Here is a 17,808-nt window from a genome sequence, read left to right as displayed (position 1 = left end):
GGGGTTAATTATATCATGTACCCATTTATCATATCAAGGGGCCCTCCTTGGTTCTCCTTGGGGCCCCACCATTACCAGACACTGATAGCAGGGTACAGTCTATGGTTGGGTCTCTGTATGCTCGATACGCTCGGCTGACACAAGATGAATTGTCATTTTAATACCAATTTTTTGCTTATTTTTATATTTATAGCTTTTTTTTTTCTCAACATCCATCACTGAGGTCATGAAGAACATTACACCAGCCTACCAGACCTTCGACGTTACAGTCCCGAGTAGCACTACCGGCAATTCCACCAAATCTGATGATAATGAGGTTATGCCTTCTCTGGTTTGGTTCAGTTTGGTGGTCTACACTTTGGTCTTTCTACTGGGGACTACCGGGAACGGTCTGGTCATCTGGTTTACAATCAAGATGAAGAAGACAGTCAACGTCATTTGGTTCCTCAACTTATCAATCGCTGACTTCACCTTCTCGTTATTTCTCCCCTTGAGCATAACCTATCTGGCGAATGACTTCTTCTGGGTCTTCGGGACCTTCATGTGCAAGCTGAGCAGTATGGTGACATTTATGAACTTGACTGCCAGTGTCTTCTTTCTCGCCGTCATCAGTATAGACTGTTTCATCATGGTTTTCTTCCCTGTTTGGTGTCAAAACTACCGAAGACCAAAACTGGCTTTATTCGTTGTCATAGCTGTTTGGGTCCTGTCTATTACATGTGGCCTACCCTTCTTCATCTATAGGGACACCTACCGGAAAGACAATGTCATACGTTGCTTTAGCAACTTTAAATTCGGAGAGTCACTAAGCATAGAGATAGCTGAATACAAATTTGGAACCACAATGAGATTCATCGTGGGATTTGTTATTCCTTTCACCATCATTGTTGCATGTTATTCAGTGATCGCCCTACGAATCTATCGAAAACGCATGACCACCTCCTCCAAGCCCTTCAAAGTCATAATCACGGTGATCGTTTGCTTCTTTGTTTGCTGGTTTCCCTATCAACTCTTCTCCATCCTTGAACTGAATACAGATTATAATCCACATGATGTGTTTCGCGTTGGCTCTACCATCGCCATCACCCTGGCATACATGAACAGTTGTGTTAACCCTTTTCTCTATGTCTTTATTGCTCGGGACTTTAAGGATAATCTCTGGAGGTCCATCCAGTCCATATTCGAGAAGGCGTTCAATGAGGAGTCATGAGTGCCTTAAACCTCTAGAGTAAAACCTGGTGGTGGACTCCAATGACTTGACGTGGTGGACTCCAAAGACTTGACGTGGTGGACTCCAAAGACTTGACATGGTGGACTCCAAAGACTTGATATGGTGGACTCCAAAGACTTGATATGGTGGACTCGAAAGACTTGACGTGGTGGACTCCAAAGACTTGACGTGGTGGACTCCAAAGACTTGATATGGTGGACTCGAAAGACTTGACGTGGTGGACTCCAAAGACTTGACGTGGTGGACTCCAAAGACTTGACGTGGTGGACTCCAAAGACTTGACGTGGTGGACTCCAAAGACTTGACATGGTGGACTCCAAAGACTTGATGTGGTGGACTCCAAAGACTTGATGTGGTGGACTCCAAAGACTTGACATGGTGGACTCCAAAGACTTGACATGGTGGACTCCAAAGACTTGACATGGTGGACTCCAAAGATGGTTGACTTCCCATCTGAACTTAATACTTGGCTATAAAGTTCCCATAAATGTAATGACTAGACTTAAGGACTGACGACTGGTGATAATTATTGTTAGTTTTATGTTACTTAAAGAGGAACTTTCACCACCTGGGACACATCCGGTGTAATACACCACTAGAAAGCTGACAGTGCACTCTATTCAGTGCACTATTGGCTTTCCCGATCTGTGCCCCTGGTGAAGAGCTATCAGTGCCGGTACCGTAGCTCTTCACTGTCAGAAGGGCGTTTCTGACAGTAAGTCAGGAACGTCTTTCCTCACAGCAGTGTCTATAGCGATGATGCTGAGCGGTGAGGAACGCCGCCCAGTGCTCATCTATGGACTATCAGGAGGGGAGGGGGCGTTCCTCCCGGCTCTCACAGTACAGCGCTATAGACACTGCTGTGAGGAAGGGCGTTCCTGACTGACTGTCAGAAACGCCCTTCTGACAGTGAAGAGCTACAGTACCGGTACTGATAGCTCTTCACCGGGTGAACAGAACGTGAAAGCCAATAGTGCACTGAATTCAATGGTGTATGAAACTGCCTGTGTCCCAGAGGGTGAAAGGTCCTCTTTAAAGTATTTTTTAGTCCTATTATTTTGGGTACAGGCCTGATTTGAGGCAGCCATTATATTGTTATAGAGTTGGACATCTGGGTATGCCTATCCCCCCAAAAAAATCCCCTTTTAATTAACTTTTGACTTTGGTGCTCATTTGTTGCATGTAAGGATGAATTTTCTCACTTTTCTGGCTACTTCCTATTTTTAGCTTGTTTCATACACTTAAATCTCTTTAGAGAGACACACGGACACGTACAAAGAAAATCTGCAAAAAAGTGCAATGCATGGGAATTTCTTTGCTGCAGGTTTCAGGGCATAGTTTGGGTCTTTAAATTCTCATAATTTGTGGATTTGATGTTCATTTTCAAAATTTGTAGAAATTCCACCAAAAAAAAAATTACTTTTAAGATCCCTCTTAAGGCTAAGGCCCCACGGGCCAGAACCGCTGCGCTAAATCGCTGCGGGAACAACTGTGGCGTGAACACATTGCGGTTCTCCCCGCCCTGTACCCGCCCAAACTCTCCTAAGCCACAACAAGCCCCGCCTACTCCCAGCATCAGTAACACTAGCCTAGGGAAGCGGGGGCGGGCATGGCGATCTGCAGGCATGTGAATTAGAGAGAAGAGGAGCGAGAGCAGCATGGATCGTCAGTGGCAGCGGATCTGTGCAGGTAACTGGACAGCAGGAGGGACTAAGTAGCCGGGGGATTCTTTAATCACAACACAGCGTGGAGTCCAAAAATTGAAGCTTTCAATTTTTGGACTCCACGCTGTGTAGTGAACAGAATTGTTTTTAAAATACGATTTTCTATCATTAAAAAATCCGTTTCACTTGCATTAGGATCGGAATTGGGATCAGGATCGGGTTCGGATGGAAAATAATCAGAAATCGAATTTTAAAAACAATTCTGAAATCTCAAGATCGGCTCAACCCTACTGAAAATGCTTCTCTATTCCTAAGATATCAGTTTTATGGTGAATATGCAAATGAGCATGCAGGAGCTATGAAGGCGGTGCTATCGCTCTCATCTCACTGAGCAGTTGCGTCTTCCAGTGCCCGGTCGGTCCCTCTTTTTTGGTCTCCTTGCAATGATTGACAAAGCCAGGCAGTGTCGATGACATGAAAGGTAGGACAGACTGGGGGCTGAAAGGTGAGACGGGGCAATGGCCGTGCCTTCATGATTCCAACATGATAAATTTCATACAACACTGATCTTAGGAATGGAGGAACCGATGGAAGGGTAAAACAACTTTCATTCAGTGAGCCTAAGGTAGGTAACAGCACTGTGGCTTTAATGGGGATAGTTCTGCTGACAGACTCCCTTTCAGGACTCCAATTTTGTTTTATATTCAAATTCAATACATTATCACTGCATGCTATCACAATGCTTGACAGACTGCAATACACATCACAACCACAGGGTGGCCACACATAGACATACATAGAATAGACAACTCCTAAAAGGACATCACTAAATCATTATATTTTTTCCCCATTTGTTTTTGTTTTGTATAAAGCCGCTCATAAGTCTTCAACCCGTCCTCTCCTGCCAACTATCGTCCCATCTCACTGCTCCCGTACGCCTCAAAACGTCTTGAGCAACATGTCCACTCAGAACTCTCCTCCTATCTCTCGTCCAACCTGCTCTTTGACAGACTTCAGTCAGGCTTCAGACCCCGGCACTCCACTGAAACTGCCCTAACAAAAGTCACCAATGACCTTCTAACCACCAAAGCCAAGCGCCATTACTCTGTCCTCCTCCTCCTCGACCTCTCCTCTGCCTCTGACACAGTTGACCACTCTCTCCTGTTAGAAATTCTCTCATCCCTTGGTATCTCAGACCTGGCCCATTCCTGGATCTCCTCATACCTCACCGACCGCACATTCAGCGTCTCCCACTCGCACACCACCTCCTCACCTCGCCCTCTCTCTGTAGGTGTCCCCCATGGCTCCGTCCTAGGACCCCTCCTGTTCTCCATCTACACCCATGGCCTGGGCCAACTCATAGAATCTCATGGTTTTCAGTACCACTGCTATGCCGACGACACCCAAATCTACATCTCTGGACCAGACATTACCTCCCTGCTGGCCAGAGTTCCAGATTGTTTAGCGGCCGTAGCCTCCTTCCTCTCCTCCCTCTTTCTCAAACTCAACATGGAGAAAACAGAGTTTACCATCTTCAGCCCATCCTGTATGGCCCCTCCACCTGACCCATCTATCACAGTTAATGGAACCACAATTACCCCTGTCTCACAGGCCCGATGCCTTGGGGTAACCCTGGACTCCGACTTATCCTTCAAACCACATATTCAAACCCTCAACACCTCTTGTCGCCTCCAGCTCAAGAACATCCACCGAATCCGCTCCTTCCTCACCCCAGAAACTACCAAGATGCTCGTCCAGGCCCTCATAATCTCCCACCTAGACTACTGCAACACCCTTCTCCATGGACTCCCGGCAAACACCCTCGCCCCCCCCTCCAGTCCACCCTAAACTGCGCTGCCCGCTTAATCCACCTCACCCCCCGATCTTCATCAGCTGCTCCCCTCTGCCAGTCCCTCCACTGGTTACCCATAGCCCAGCGAATTGAGTTCAAGCTACTAACGCTAACATACAAAGCCATCCACAACCTGTCCCCTCCATATATCTCTGACCTCATCCTCACCTGTCCCCTCCATATATCTCTGACCTCATCCACAACCTCTCCCCTCCATATATCTCTGACCTCATCCACAACCTGTCCCCTCCATATAGCTCTGACCTCATCCTCACCTGTCTCCTCCATATATCTCTGATCTCATCCTCACCTGTCCCCTCCATATATCTCTGACCTCATCCACAACCTGTCCCCTCCATATATCTCTGACCTCATCCTCACCTGTCCCCTCCATATATCTCTGACCTCATCCACACCTGTCCCCTCCATATATCTCTGACCTCATCCTCACCTCTCCCCTCCATATATCTGTAACCTCATCCACACCTGTCCTCTCCATATATCTCTGACCTCATCCACAACCTGTCCCCTCCATATATCTCTGACCTCATCCTCACCTGTCCCCTCCATATATCTGTAACCTCATCCTCACCTGTCCCCTCCATATATCTGTAACCTCATCCTCACCTGTCCCCTCCATATATCTCTGACCTCATCCACAACCTGGCCCCTCCATATATCTCTGACCTCATCCTCACCTGTCCCCTCCATATATCTCTGACCTCTTCTCCCGCTACCTGCCCACACGTAACCTCAGATCCTCCAACGACCTCCTACTCCGCTCTGCTCTCATCCGCTCCTCACACAACCATCTCCAAGACTTCTCCCGTGCATCCCCCATACTCTGGAACTCCTTACCAAGACACATAAGACTGAGCCCCACAATCACAGGATTCAAGAAGGCCCTGAAGACTCCCCTATTCAGGAAGGCCTACACCCCCCAATAACACTATCACCGCACCCCCATCTGTACAGTCTCCCCCTCTCATTCTGTCTCTACCCCCTTCCCTCATAGACTGTAAGCCCTCGCTGGCAGGGCCCTCTACCCCACTGTGCCAGTCGGTCATTGTTAGTATGATATCTACCTGTATATTTTGTGAATTGTATGTAACCCCCAAATGTAAAGCACCATGGAATTAATGGTGCTATATAAATAAACAATAATAATAATAATAATAATAAACCAAGAGATAAGGAAGGACATCGGCAGCTTTATTACTCTCATATAGAGCCGGAAACTCCATATAGATGTGGATACAGATGTGATCGCTTGCAGTTACCACCAGGGGGCTGAGGGGCTTATTCAAACTCAATAGTAAAACTGTAAGCTGTAGTCGCCTAAACGCCCTCTAGTGGTGACTGCTGGATTATTAAACTCTATCTCACTGCAGGGGATTTGAAGGTTTGTATCAGAGAAATGTCCAGGAACTGTTATTGTAAGGATAGGCCATAAGTATCGGAACGATGAAGGGCTGATACCTGCTGCTGTAAACCATCAGACGTCCATTGCTCAGATATTTACGCCTTTCCTAAGGAAGATTCAATTTATGACTATTGATCAGGTTTGCTGGGAAAATAGAGAAAAAAAGAGTAAAAAATATCATTATTATTGTTTCTTTTCAACAGTAACCTTCCTTTTAGCCCTATGCAAATGAGCAGAAAAGAACTTTAGGGGCGTGGCTTTGGTTCTGTCAGTAGAAGATCAGGAATGATAAGAGTAAGTTCACACCGAGTTTTTTGGTCAGGCAAATACGGCCTCAAAACCCTGACCAAAAAGATGGTTCCCATTGAAATCAATGGGAGCCGCTCAGGAGCTTTTTCCGGGAGCCGTTTCTTCCGGAAACCAAGAAGAGGTGAGAGAAGGTGACTATAACCTGAAACTTTGGGAAGATTTGGACCCGGCAGCTATGACGCCTGCTCACTAGGGTTGAGCCGATCTTGACTTTTCAGGATCGATTTTGAAATCCGATTTCCGATCATTTTTCATTCGAACCCGATCTCGATCCCAATTCCGATCCTAATGCAAGTCAATGGGATTTTTACTAATCAGAGATCGGATTTTAAAAGCAATCCTATTCACTACACAGCATGAAAGCTAACAATGGAGCGCTTTAATTGTTAGAATCCACGCTGTGTAAGGAATCACTAAAGTGGCCAGAGGATTTTTTTTTAATCCTCTGGCTACTTAGTCCCCCCTGGTGTCCACTTACCTGCAGAGATGGCTGCTCCGGTGCCCGGTGTTCTCGTTCTTCTTTGCCTCGTTGCCCCCTGTCTCCCAGGTTAGGAGAGTGTGGGCGGGTACTGTGAGGGGAGACATGACGTTTCCCCTCCCTGTACCCACACTCACTCTCCTAAGTCACAAGCCCCACCTTCTTCCTAGCTCTTTAAACACTAACCTGGGAGGCGGGGGCAGTGAGGCAAAGAAGACCGAGAACACCAGGCACCGGACCAGCCATCTCTGCAGGTAAGTAGATACTAGAGATGTTAGCTAGTCTCCCATTAGAATGAATGGATGCAGCCGGTGCGCAGGGGGTTAAGGCTGTGTGCCGGCTGCTTCCATTCATTCCTATGGAACCACAGCGGAGCCTTTACACTGAGTATACACTCCGCTCAGAATGAGCGTATACTCAGTGTGAAGGATAACATTCTTAGCTTTTCCTACAATGCTTGCCCAGTAGCAAAGCATTGTGGGAAATAATCACCGGTCTCGATCCCACCTAAAAAGATTGTGTTTGGAATTCCAATGGCGATCGTGAAATTTTCTCGATCGCCGATTGGAATCCGATCTTTTCCAAACACGATCGCTCAACCCTACTGCTCGGCTCTTGACCATCATTAAAGACCCACCATCCACTGAACATAATGGTGGATGTTGGAAAGGGGCTAGAATGGTTTATGCAATGGAATCCAAAGTGAAGTCATCTCGGCCGTTCCTCCGATTTCACCCCATACTTTGTAACACAAGCTATGGATAAAATCCTCACTTTGCAGGTCAGTTGACAGTGTGGGTTTTGGATCAGGATACAATCACGACTAATGGTGACATATCCTGAGTTTTTCACCTGAGTTATCGCACTTCATCTAAGGCAGAACATGTTGACTACTTTTTGATCCTTGTGATCTTTATAGTCATATAAAGCTCCTTCTTCTCCCTCCGTTACTTCATTTTCCATATAGGAGTCTGTTGGACATCAAGTATATCAGCCTAGTAACATGGCCGGCGAAGAACACGTTGACCTAATCTTTAAGACGTCCCCATTGATATTATATTAATAAGGCTCTTGTATAACAACTTACATGTCTCAGACTGTTAGAAAGGATTTCCTGTGGGAAGAAACCTCTGTAGAACTGTAAGTAACCTAAGACATCATACCGTGTCCATAAGGCCGCCCCTCTTATGAAAGGACCGAGAAATGCTTCAGACATCAAGATAAGCAGATAAGGAAGAACAAACCTCATAGATAATCTTATCTTCAGCGTGGAGACAGTCAGGTAAGACAAACATTACAGATCCATCAGCCATATGGGATTATTACAGTACATTGGGATCAGAGGTGATGGATACTGTAGGGAGCAGAGTCAGACTCGAGACCTGGTGACTGTTCTGCTACATAAGTGGGACATGGTATGTGGGGACTGGTACGGGTTTTGGGGATCAGTTACATCTCTGGTGTGAGGGATTATATTGTGGTCACCCTTGGTTGTATATGGGAGGTGATGGCACAAGGTATTGTAAGGGAATCGGCATCATAATAGATACATTGTAAATAAAGATAGGATAATTAATAGAGATGAGCGAACGGCGTTCGATCGGATATCAGGCCGTTTGAGGTGTTCGATTGTAATCGAATACCACGAGGCAAACGCACTAAAAACTTGTATCCCCTCCCACCTTCCCTGGCGCTTTTTTTGCACCAATAATTGCGCAGGGGAGGTGAGACAGGAACTACGACAACGGAGGCATAAAAAAATCGGAAAAAGTAATTGGCTGCCAAAATCAGGTGACCTCCAATTTATATGAATGGTGGATTTCAGATCCGGGTCATATGAGACTGTGAACTATGTGACTGTGAGACAGGGATAGCTGTACAGGCAGGGATAGCTAGGGATTACCTTTATTTAGGGGGGAATGTCACTCACCCAGCTCTTTGGGGCTCTATCTGGTCGGGATCCCTGTCAGCTTGCGATATGCGGGAGATGACTTTCTCTCATAGGAATATATTGACCAACATTGATTATCGAATGCCATACAGAGTACAGCATTCGGCCAATCAACGCTGGTTCTGCCGGAGGAGGCGGAGTCTAAGATTGGTCCACAGCAGTCTCCATTCTGGTATGATCTCAGATGTAGCAGTGTTGCGCTGAGCTCTGCTACACCAGAGATGCATCCAGATAGATAGAGAGATACATAGATAGATAGGAGATAGATAGATAGATAGATAGATAGATAGATAGGAGATAGATAGATAGATAGGAGATAGATAGATAGATAGATAGATAGATAGATAGATAGATAGGAGATAGATAGATAGATAGATAGATAGATAGATAGATAGATAGGATATAGATAGATAGATAGATAGATAGATAGATAGATAGATAGATAGGAGATAGATAGATAGATAGATAGGAGATAGATAGATAGAGAGATACATAGATAGATAAGAGTTCTGCAAATACCTGCTACATGTCCATCGCAACACCACCAACATAGCCTGCAGGGCAGAGCTAGGCAGACTCCCCCTATAGCTCACCATACAGAAGAGGGCGCTAGCTTTCCAGGCACACATCCAGGGGAGCAAGCCTGACTCCTACCACCACCAAGCATGGATAAGCCACCTGAGCAAACCAGACATTCAACAACCAAACAGCAGCCAACCACCAAACCAAAAACTCCAACAGATGATAACCAAGGCCGAAATAAAGGCGACCACAGAGGCAAACAGAGAGCGGTACATTGAAGAATGGAGAAACGAAATAAATAACTCCAAGAAACTCACCAATGTGTACCAATCCCTACAAAGGGACTACACCATGGCCACCTACCTGGAGAGAATACGCCACCCCAAGCACAGACAGACCCTGAGCCGATACAGACTGAGCGCCCACAACCTAGAGATAGAGACGGGGCGATACAGGCAGACGTACAAGCCACGGGAGAACAGACTGTGCCAGCACTATGACCAGGGGGTCCTAGAAGACGAGACCCACTTCCTGCTACACTGCACCAAATACTCAGCTATGAGGGCCGTCTACTACCAAAGACTCTCTGCCCACATCCCAGACTTCATATCTGCAGACGAGAAGAGGAAACTCTACATCCTACTGGGAGAAGAAGAGGCCACTGTGGAGATTGCTGCCCAATACGTGTCCAGCTGTCACCAAACAAGAGGAAGATGAGACTCCATGGACTGTTATATTTATCCCAATACACCCGCCCCACCCACCCCCACCCCCACCTCCCCATATAGCAGTCACCAACGAAGAGGAAGATGAGACTCCATGGACTGTTATAACCGAACCCCCCCCCCCTAGATAGGAGGTAGATAGATAGATAGATAGATGGTAGATAGATAGATAGATAGATAGATAGATAGATAGATAGATCGGAGATAGATAGATAGGAGATAGATAGATAGATAGATAGATAGATAGGAGATAGATAGATAGATAGATAGATAGGAGATAGATAGATAGATAGATAGATAGATAGATAGGAGATAGATAGATAGATAACAGATAGATAGATAGATAGATAGATAGATAGATAGATAGATAGGAGATAGATAGATAGATAGGAGATAGATAGATAGATAGATAGATAGATAGATAGATAGATAGGAGATAGATAGATAGATAGATAGATAGGAGATAGATAGATAGATAGATAGATAGATAGATAGGAGATAGATAGATAGATAGATAGGAGATAGATAGATAGATAGATAGATAGATAGATAGATAGATAGATAGATAGATAGGAGATAGATAGATAGATAGGAGATAGATAGATAGATAGATAGATAGATAGATAGGAGATAGATAGATAGATAGATAGATAGATAGGAGATAGATAGATAGATAGATAGATAGATAGATAGATAGATAGATAGGAGATAGATAGATAGATAGATAGATAGATAGATAGGAGATAGATAGATAGATAGATAGATAGATAGATAGATAGGAGATAGATAGATAGATAGATAGATAGATAGGAGGTAGATAGATAGATAGATAGGAGATAGATAGATAGATAGATAGATAGATAGATAGATAGGAGGTAGATAGATAGATAGATAGATAGATAGATAGATGGTAGATAGATAGATAGATAGATAGATAGATAGGAGATAGATAGATAGATAGATAGATAGATAGATAGGAGGTAGATAGATAGATAGATGGTAGATAGATAGATAGATAGATAGATAGATAGATAGATAGATAGATAGATAGATCGGAGATAGATAGATAGATAGGAGATAGATAGATAGGAGATAGAAAAATAGATAGATAGGAGATAGATAGATAGATAGATAGATAGATAGGAGATAGATAGATAGATAGATAGATAGATAGGAGATAGATAGATAGATAGATAGATAGATAGGAGATAGATAGATAGATAGATAGATAGATAGATAGGAGATAGATAGATAGATAGATAGATAGATAGGAGGTAGATAGATAGATAGATAGGAGATAGATAGATAGATAGATAGATAGATAGATAGGAGGTAGATAGATAGATAGATAGATAGATAGATAGATGGTAGATAGATAGATAGATAGATAGATAGGAGATAGATAGATAGATAGATAGATAGATAGATAGATAGATAGGAGATAGATAGATAGATAGATAGATAGATAGATAGATAGGAGATAGATAGATAGATAGATAGATAGATAGATAGATAGGAGGTAGATAGATAGATAGATAGATAGGAGATAGATAGATAGATAGATAGATAGATAGATAGATAGGAGATAGATAGATAGATAGATAGATAGATAGATAGGAGATAGATAGATAGATAGATAGATAGATAGATAGGAGGTAGATAGATAGATAGATAGATAGGAGATAGATAGATAGATAGATAGATAGATAGATAGATCGGAGATAGATAGATAGATAGATAGATAGATAGATAGATAGATAGGAGATAGATAGATAGGAGATAGAAAAATAGATAGATAGGAGATAGATAGATAGATAGATAGATAGGAGAGATAGATAGGAGATAGATAGTTAGATAGATAGATAGATAGATAGGAGATAGATAGTTAGATAGATAGATAGATATGAGAGATAGATAGGAGATAGATAGTTAGATAGATAGATAGATAGATAGATAGGAGATAGATAGATAGATAGATAGATAGATAGATAGATAGATAGATAGATAGGAGATAGATAGATAGATAGATAGGAGATAGATAGATAACAGATAGATAGATAGATAGATAGATAGGAGATAGATAGATAGATAGATAGATAGATAGATAGATAGATAGATAGATAGATAGGAGATAGATAGATAGATAACAAATAGATAGATAGATAGATAGATAGATAGATAGATAGGAGATAGATAGATAGATAGATAGATAGATAGATAGATAGATAGGAGATAGATGGATAGATAGATAGATAGATAGATAGATAGATAGATAGGAGATATAGAGATAGAGAGATAGATAGATAGATAGATAGGAGATAGATATATAGATAGATAGATAGATAGATAGATAGATAGAGAGATAGAGAGATAGATAGGAGATAGATAGATAGATAGATAGATAGATAGATAGATAGGAGATAGATAGATAGATAGATAGATAGGAGGTAGATAGATAGATAGATAGATAGATAGGAGATAGATAGATAGATAGATAGATAGATAGATAGATAGATAGATAGGAGATAGATAGATAGATAGATAGATAGATAGATAGGAGATAGAAAAATAGATAGATAGGAGATAGATAGATAGATAGATAGATAGATAGATAGATAGATAGGAGAGATAGATAGGAGATAGATAGATAGATAGATAGATAGATAGATAGATAGATAGATAGGAGATAGATAGTTAGTTAGATAGATAGATAGATAGATACATAGATAGATAGGAGATAGATAGATAGATAGATAGATAGATAGATAGATAGGAGGTAGATAGATAGATAGATAGGAGATAGATAGATAGATAGATAGATAGATAGATAGATAGGAGATAGATAGATAGATAGGAGATAGAAAAATAGATAGATAGGAGATAGATAGATAGATAGATAGATAGATAGATAGATAGATAGATAGATAGATAGATAGGAGAGATAGATAGGAGATAGATAGATAGATAGATAGATAGATAGATAGGAGATAGATAGTTAGTTAGATAGATAGATAGATAGATAGATACATAGATAGATAGGAGATAGATAGATAGATAGATAGATAGATAGATAGATAGAGATAGATAGATAGATAGGAGATAGATAGATAGATAGATAGATAGATAGAGATAGATAGATAGGAGATAGATAGATAGATAGATAGGAGATAGATAGATAGATAGATAGATAGATAGATAGATAGATAGATAGATAGATAGGAGATGATAGATAGATAGATAGATAGATAGATAGGAGATAGATAGATAGATAGATAGATAGATAGATAGATAGATAGATAGATAGATAGGAGATAGATAGTTAGATATAACACCCACTGCTCTTGGCCAAAGTACACCAAAAGTGAGAAATGGGTGGGGATGGTAAAATTTATCTTCTTCTTTCTTCTTCCTTGTCTCTTGATCCTGTCATGCTATATAGCGATCTCTTTACGTATGCGAGGTAGACGTATTACTGCCTCTTCCCGGCCTTATAAGATTATCCTGGCCATTGTCATCGCATTCTTCGTCTGTTGGTTTCCTTATCATTTTTTTGTCCTCCTTAAAACACTTGGACCTGAGAAGATCGATAAGAAAGTCCTTCATATTGGAAATACCGTAAGCGAAAACCTGATGCTGATCAATAGTTGTATCAACCCCATTCTCTACGTCCTCATTGGTCTGGATTTTAAGCAAAAGTCTTGTAGCTCCTTCCTGGCGTTGTCTAAAAAGGTCTTCTCCGAAGATTTTGGAAATATAGTTTCCAAGAAACAAAATGGCAGCTCAGATAACCGAGAACTAAGTGAGATTAAAACATCAAAGGATAACAATGTCATAGCATGATTTACCCCTTGGAGCTGCAATGCAGAAGAAGAAAGACATTTTTGGAATTGTAGAAGCCGCCCTACAAGGTTCTGTCATTTGTTTCGTATCAATATTCCTGCTGACAGATTCTCTTTACATGAGGTCTTTCATATCTCAATTCTATTAGAGGGGTGAATAAGATTCTGGGCAACAATTTTGGAAAATTGATTATGATTAAGTGGATTGATAACCCAAATGGTCAAAACGTTGACCCTCCAAGCGTTGGATCTTTGGCCTGAAGAATGAATTTTGTTATATTGGCCAGAAAAACGTATAATTTAATATAAGGGAAAGGGTTTTGTGCATCAATAAGAGGTGACTGTTTAAGTTATTCTCTAATTTCCAAATTATTTGCTTTTTTGATTTATTTTGCGCTCTATTCACTGTTGCAGGGCTGAGGTTGGGGTAAAAAGCAAAAAATTGCATTGTTAATTGTAAATATATTTTTCAAAATTTGTATTAGCAGGATGGAATTGAAATGTAATACAAAAAAAGTTAATCTTACATCCATTGATTTTTGGAAAATTTTTGTATTTTTTTTTTTATAAATTGTCACGAGGAGCTTTAAATACAAAAAGAAAAAGAAAAACAAATTTCATTCGTTGGTGATTTCTATTTATTTTCTTTTTTTTGAATCTGTGACTCAGTCAATCCAGAAAATGAACTCATAGGATGAATAATGGTTAAGTTTTTTTTGTATTTTAGATTTTTCTTTAGGGTAACATCAAGTATGTGACAAAAAGCTATCCAAAATTAAAGCAAATCCTTATTTGATCTCGTTCTTACCTTCAAGGTGTCTCTTCCAATATGAGGAGCCGGTACTGTGATGGATTGTTCTTCCAGTAAAGTGATCAGTGGGGAATTCTAATGATCAATGATGTCATACATTGAAATCTTGGGACAAACCTGTAAGCCCCGCCTCTAACCTGACAGATATACATAAAAAATATCCAAAGGAATCTAAAACTTCTGACTGTGAAGTTACACATTTTGATACTGAATAATCAAAAATGGAAGATACTTGGCAAATACTTCCCCACATGCCTTCTTTTTATGGTACGAAATAGAGCAATTGACCAGTCTATTCCATGCAGATGCATACAGAAGAAAAAAAAAACATGTTATAGTGTACAGTGGCTTGCAAAAGTATTCACACCCCTTATAACCATAAACTTAATTGCATTTTATTGAGATTTTAAGGGATAACCAACACAAAGTAGCCAATAATTGTGAAGTGGAACAAAAATGATACAATGTTTTCAATATTTTAATAAAAGAAAAATCTGAAAAGTGCAACGTGCAAAAGTCTTCAGCCCCCTGTACTCTGATACTCCTAGATAATATCCAGTGCATACAATTGTCTTCAGAAGTCACTTAATGAGATAGTAGAATCTGGCTGTGTGTGATGTAGTCTCAGTATAAATCCACCTGTTCTGTGAAGGCCTCAGTGGTTTGTTAGAGAACATTAGTGAACAAACAGCATCATGAAGACCAAGGAACTCACCAGACATCTCAGAGTTTAACACAGGGTCGGGTTCTAAAAAAATATCCCAAGCTTTGAGCATCCCAAGGAGCCCTGTTCAATCCATTATCCAAAAATGGGAAAAGTAATCTACAACTACAAACCTACCAAGACATGGCCGTCGACCTAAACTAACAGATCAAGCAAGGAGAGCACTGGTCAGAGAAGCCGCCAAGAGGCCCATGTTCAATCTGGAGGTGTTGCAGAAATCCACAGCTCAGGTGGAGAATATTTTCATAGGACAACTAAGTCACGCACTCCACAAATCTGGCCTTTATAGAAGAGTGGTAAGAAGAAAACTATTATTGTAAGAAAGACATAAGAAGTTCTGTTTGCAGTTTTCCACAAGCCATGTAGGGGGCACAGCGACTTGTGGAAGAAGGTGCTCTGGTCAGAGGAGACCAAAGGTGAACTTTTGGTCATAATGTGGAGGTAAAAGTAACCCTGCCTACCCCCCTGAACACACCGTGTCCCACTGTGACACATGGCAGGGGCAGCATCATGCTGGGGGAGGCTTTTCTAAAGCAGGGGAAGGGAAGCTGCTCAGAGGTGCTGGGAAGATGGATAGAGCGAAATACAGGGTAATCCTGGAAGAAAACCTAAGACTGGTGGCTGCAAAAGACTTGAGACTGGGAAGGAGATTCCAGCAAGACAACAACCCTAAACCTCCAGCCCGAGCTCCAGTGAATGGTTTATATCACAGAATAGTCCAGTGCTAGAATGACCCAGTCACAGACCAGACCCAAATCTCATTGAGCATCTGAGACAAGACATGAATAGAGATGAGCGAACACCCAAATGTTCGAAGTTCGAAATCCGATTCAAACAGCCGCTCACTGTTCGAGTGTTCGAACGGGTTTCGAACCCCATTATAGTCTATGGGGAACATATACTCGTTAAGGGGGAAACCCAAATCCGTCTCAGGAGGGTCACCAAGTCCACTATGACACCACAGGAAATGATGCCAACACCCTGGAATGACACTGGGACAGCAGGGGAAGCATGTCTGGGGGCATATGAGTCACTTTATTACATGGAAATCCCTGTCAGCTTGCGATTTTCGCAAGCTAACTTTTTCCCATAGGAATGCATTGGCCAGCATTGATTGGCCAGTCTTCAGAATTCGGCCAATCAGCGCTGGCTCTGCCGGAGGAGACGGAGTCTAAGATCGCTCCACACCAGTCTCCATTCAGGTCCAACCTTAGACTCCGCCTCCTCCAGCAGAGCCAGCGCTGATTGGCTGGAGACTGGCCAATGCATTCCTATGGGTATGCGGTGATGCAGCCAAGCTGAGCGAGTGCACACACTCACCTCTGCTGTGTTGAGCCAGTTCTGCTGAACTACACCGTGTGCCGGTCGGCTCTGCTGTGCGAGCTCGGCACACACTCAGCTCTGCTGATTCTGTATACTGATTCTGTATACTGGTCAATTAACGCTGGCCAATGCCAGCGGTGATGCAGAGCTGAGTGTGTGCCGAGCTCGCACAGCAGAGCTGACCAGCACACGGTGTAGTTAAGCAGAACTGGCTCAACACTGCTGAGTCTCTGCACAGCAGAGGTGAGTGTGTGCACTCGCTCAGCTCTGGTGCATCACCGCATACCTATAGGAATGCATTGGCCAGAGTTGATTGGCCAGCCTTCGGCCAATCAGCGCTGGCTCTGCCGGAGGAGGTGGAGTCTAAGATCGCTCCACACCAGTCTCCATTCAGGTCCGACCTTAGACTCCGCCTCCTCCGGCAGCGCCAGCGCTGATTGGCTGGAGACTGGCCAATGCATTCCTATGGGTATGCGGTGATGCAGTCGAGCTGAGCGAGTGCACACACTCACCTCTGCTGTGTTGAGCCAGTTCTGCTTAACTACACCGTGTGCCGGTCGGCTCTGCTGTGCGAGCTCGGCTCACACTCAGCTCTGCTGATTCTGTATACTGATTCTGTATACTGGCCAAGCAACACTGGCCAATATAAAACGAAAATTGAAGTGTATCAGCTCACCCTATGTAAAAATAGACAGGTCCACCGGATCTGAGGAGCACGGCATGCAGGCAGCCTCCTCCTGCTGTTCAATGAAGTACGACAACGTGGTAAAAGTGCCAGCTACACTCGTCAGGTCGATGGAAATGAAGGTCCGCGGATTAAAATTTAACTTTTATTTTATCATAAATAAAACTGTGCCATCATAGCAAAAGTCTGGCCTGAGAATAGAGCAACGCGTTTCGGGACCACACGTCCGAGACGAAGGGACGTGTGGTCCCGAGACGAAGGGACGTGTGGT

At 42.6% G+C, this 17,808-nt stretch overlaps 1 protein-coding gene across 1 annotated transcript; it reads left to right on the top strand.

Annotated features, from left to right (window-relative positions):
* Positions 1–226: 226 nt before the first annotated feature.
* On the top strand, positions 227–1,210 carry LOC142209896 (chemerin-like receptor 1). Its single transcript, XM_075278934.1, has one exon. The coding sequence runs from the start codon at positions 227–229 to the stop codon at positions 1,208–1,210; it is 984 nt and encodes a 327-aa protein (XP_075135035.1).
* The last annotated feature ends 16,598 nt before the right edge of the window (positions 1,211–17,808 follow it).

Source organism: Leptodactylus fuscus, chromosome 6 (assembly GCF_031893055.1).
Source record: "Leptodactylus fuscus isolate aLepFus1 chromosome 6, aLepFus1.hap2, whole genome shotgun sequence".
In the NCBI taxonomy this organism is placed as follows: domain Eukaryota; kingdom Metazoa; phylum Chordata; class Amphibia; order Anura; family Leptodactylidae; genus Leptodactylus; species Leptodactylus fuscus.
The sequence above is the reverse complement of the archived record's forward strand: the minus strand, read 5'-3'. Positions and strand labels throughout refer to the sequence as shown.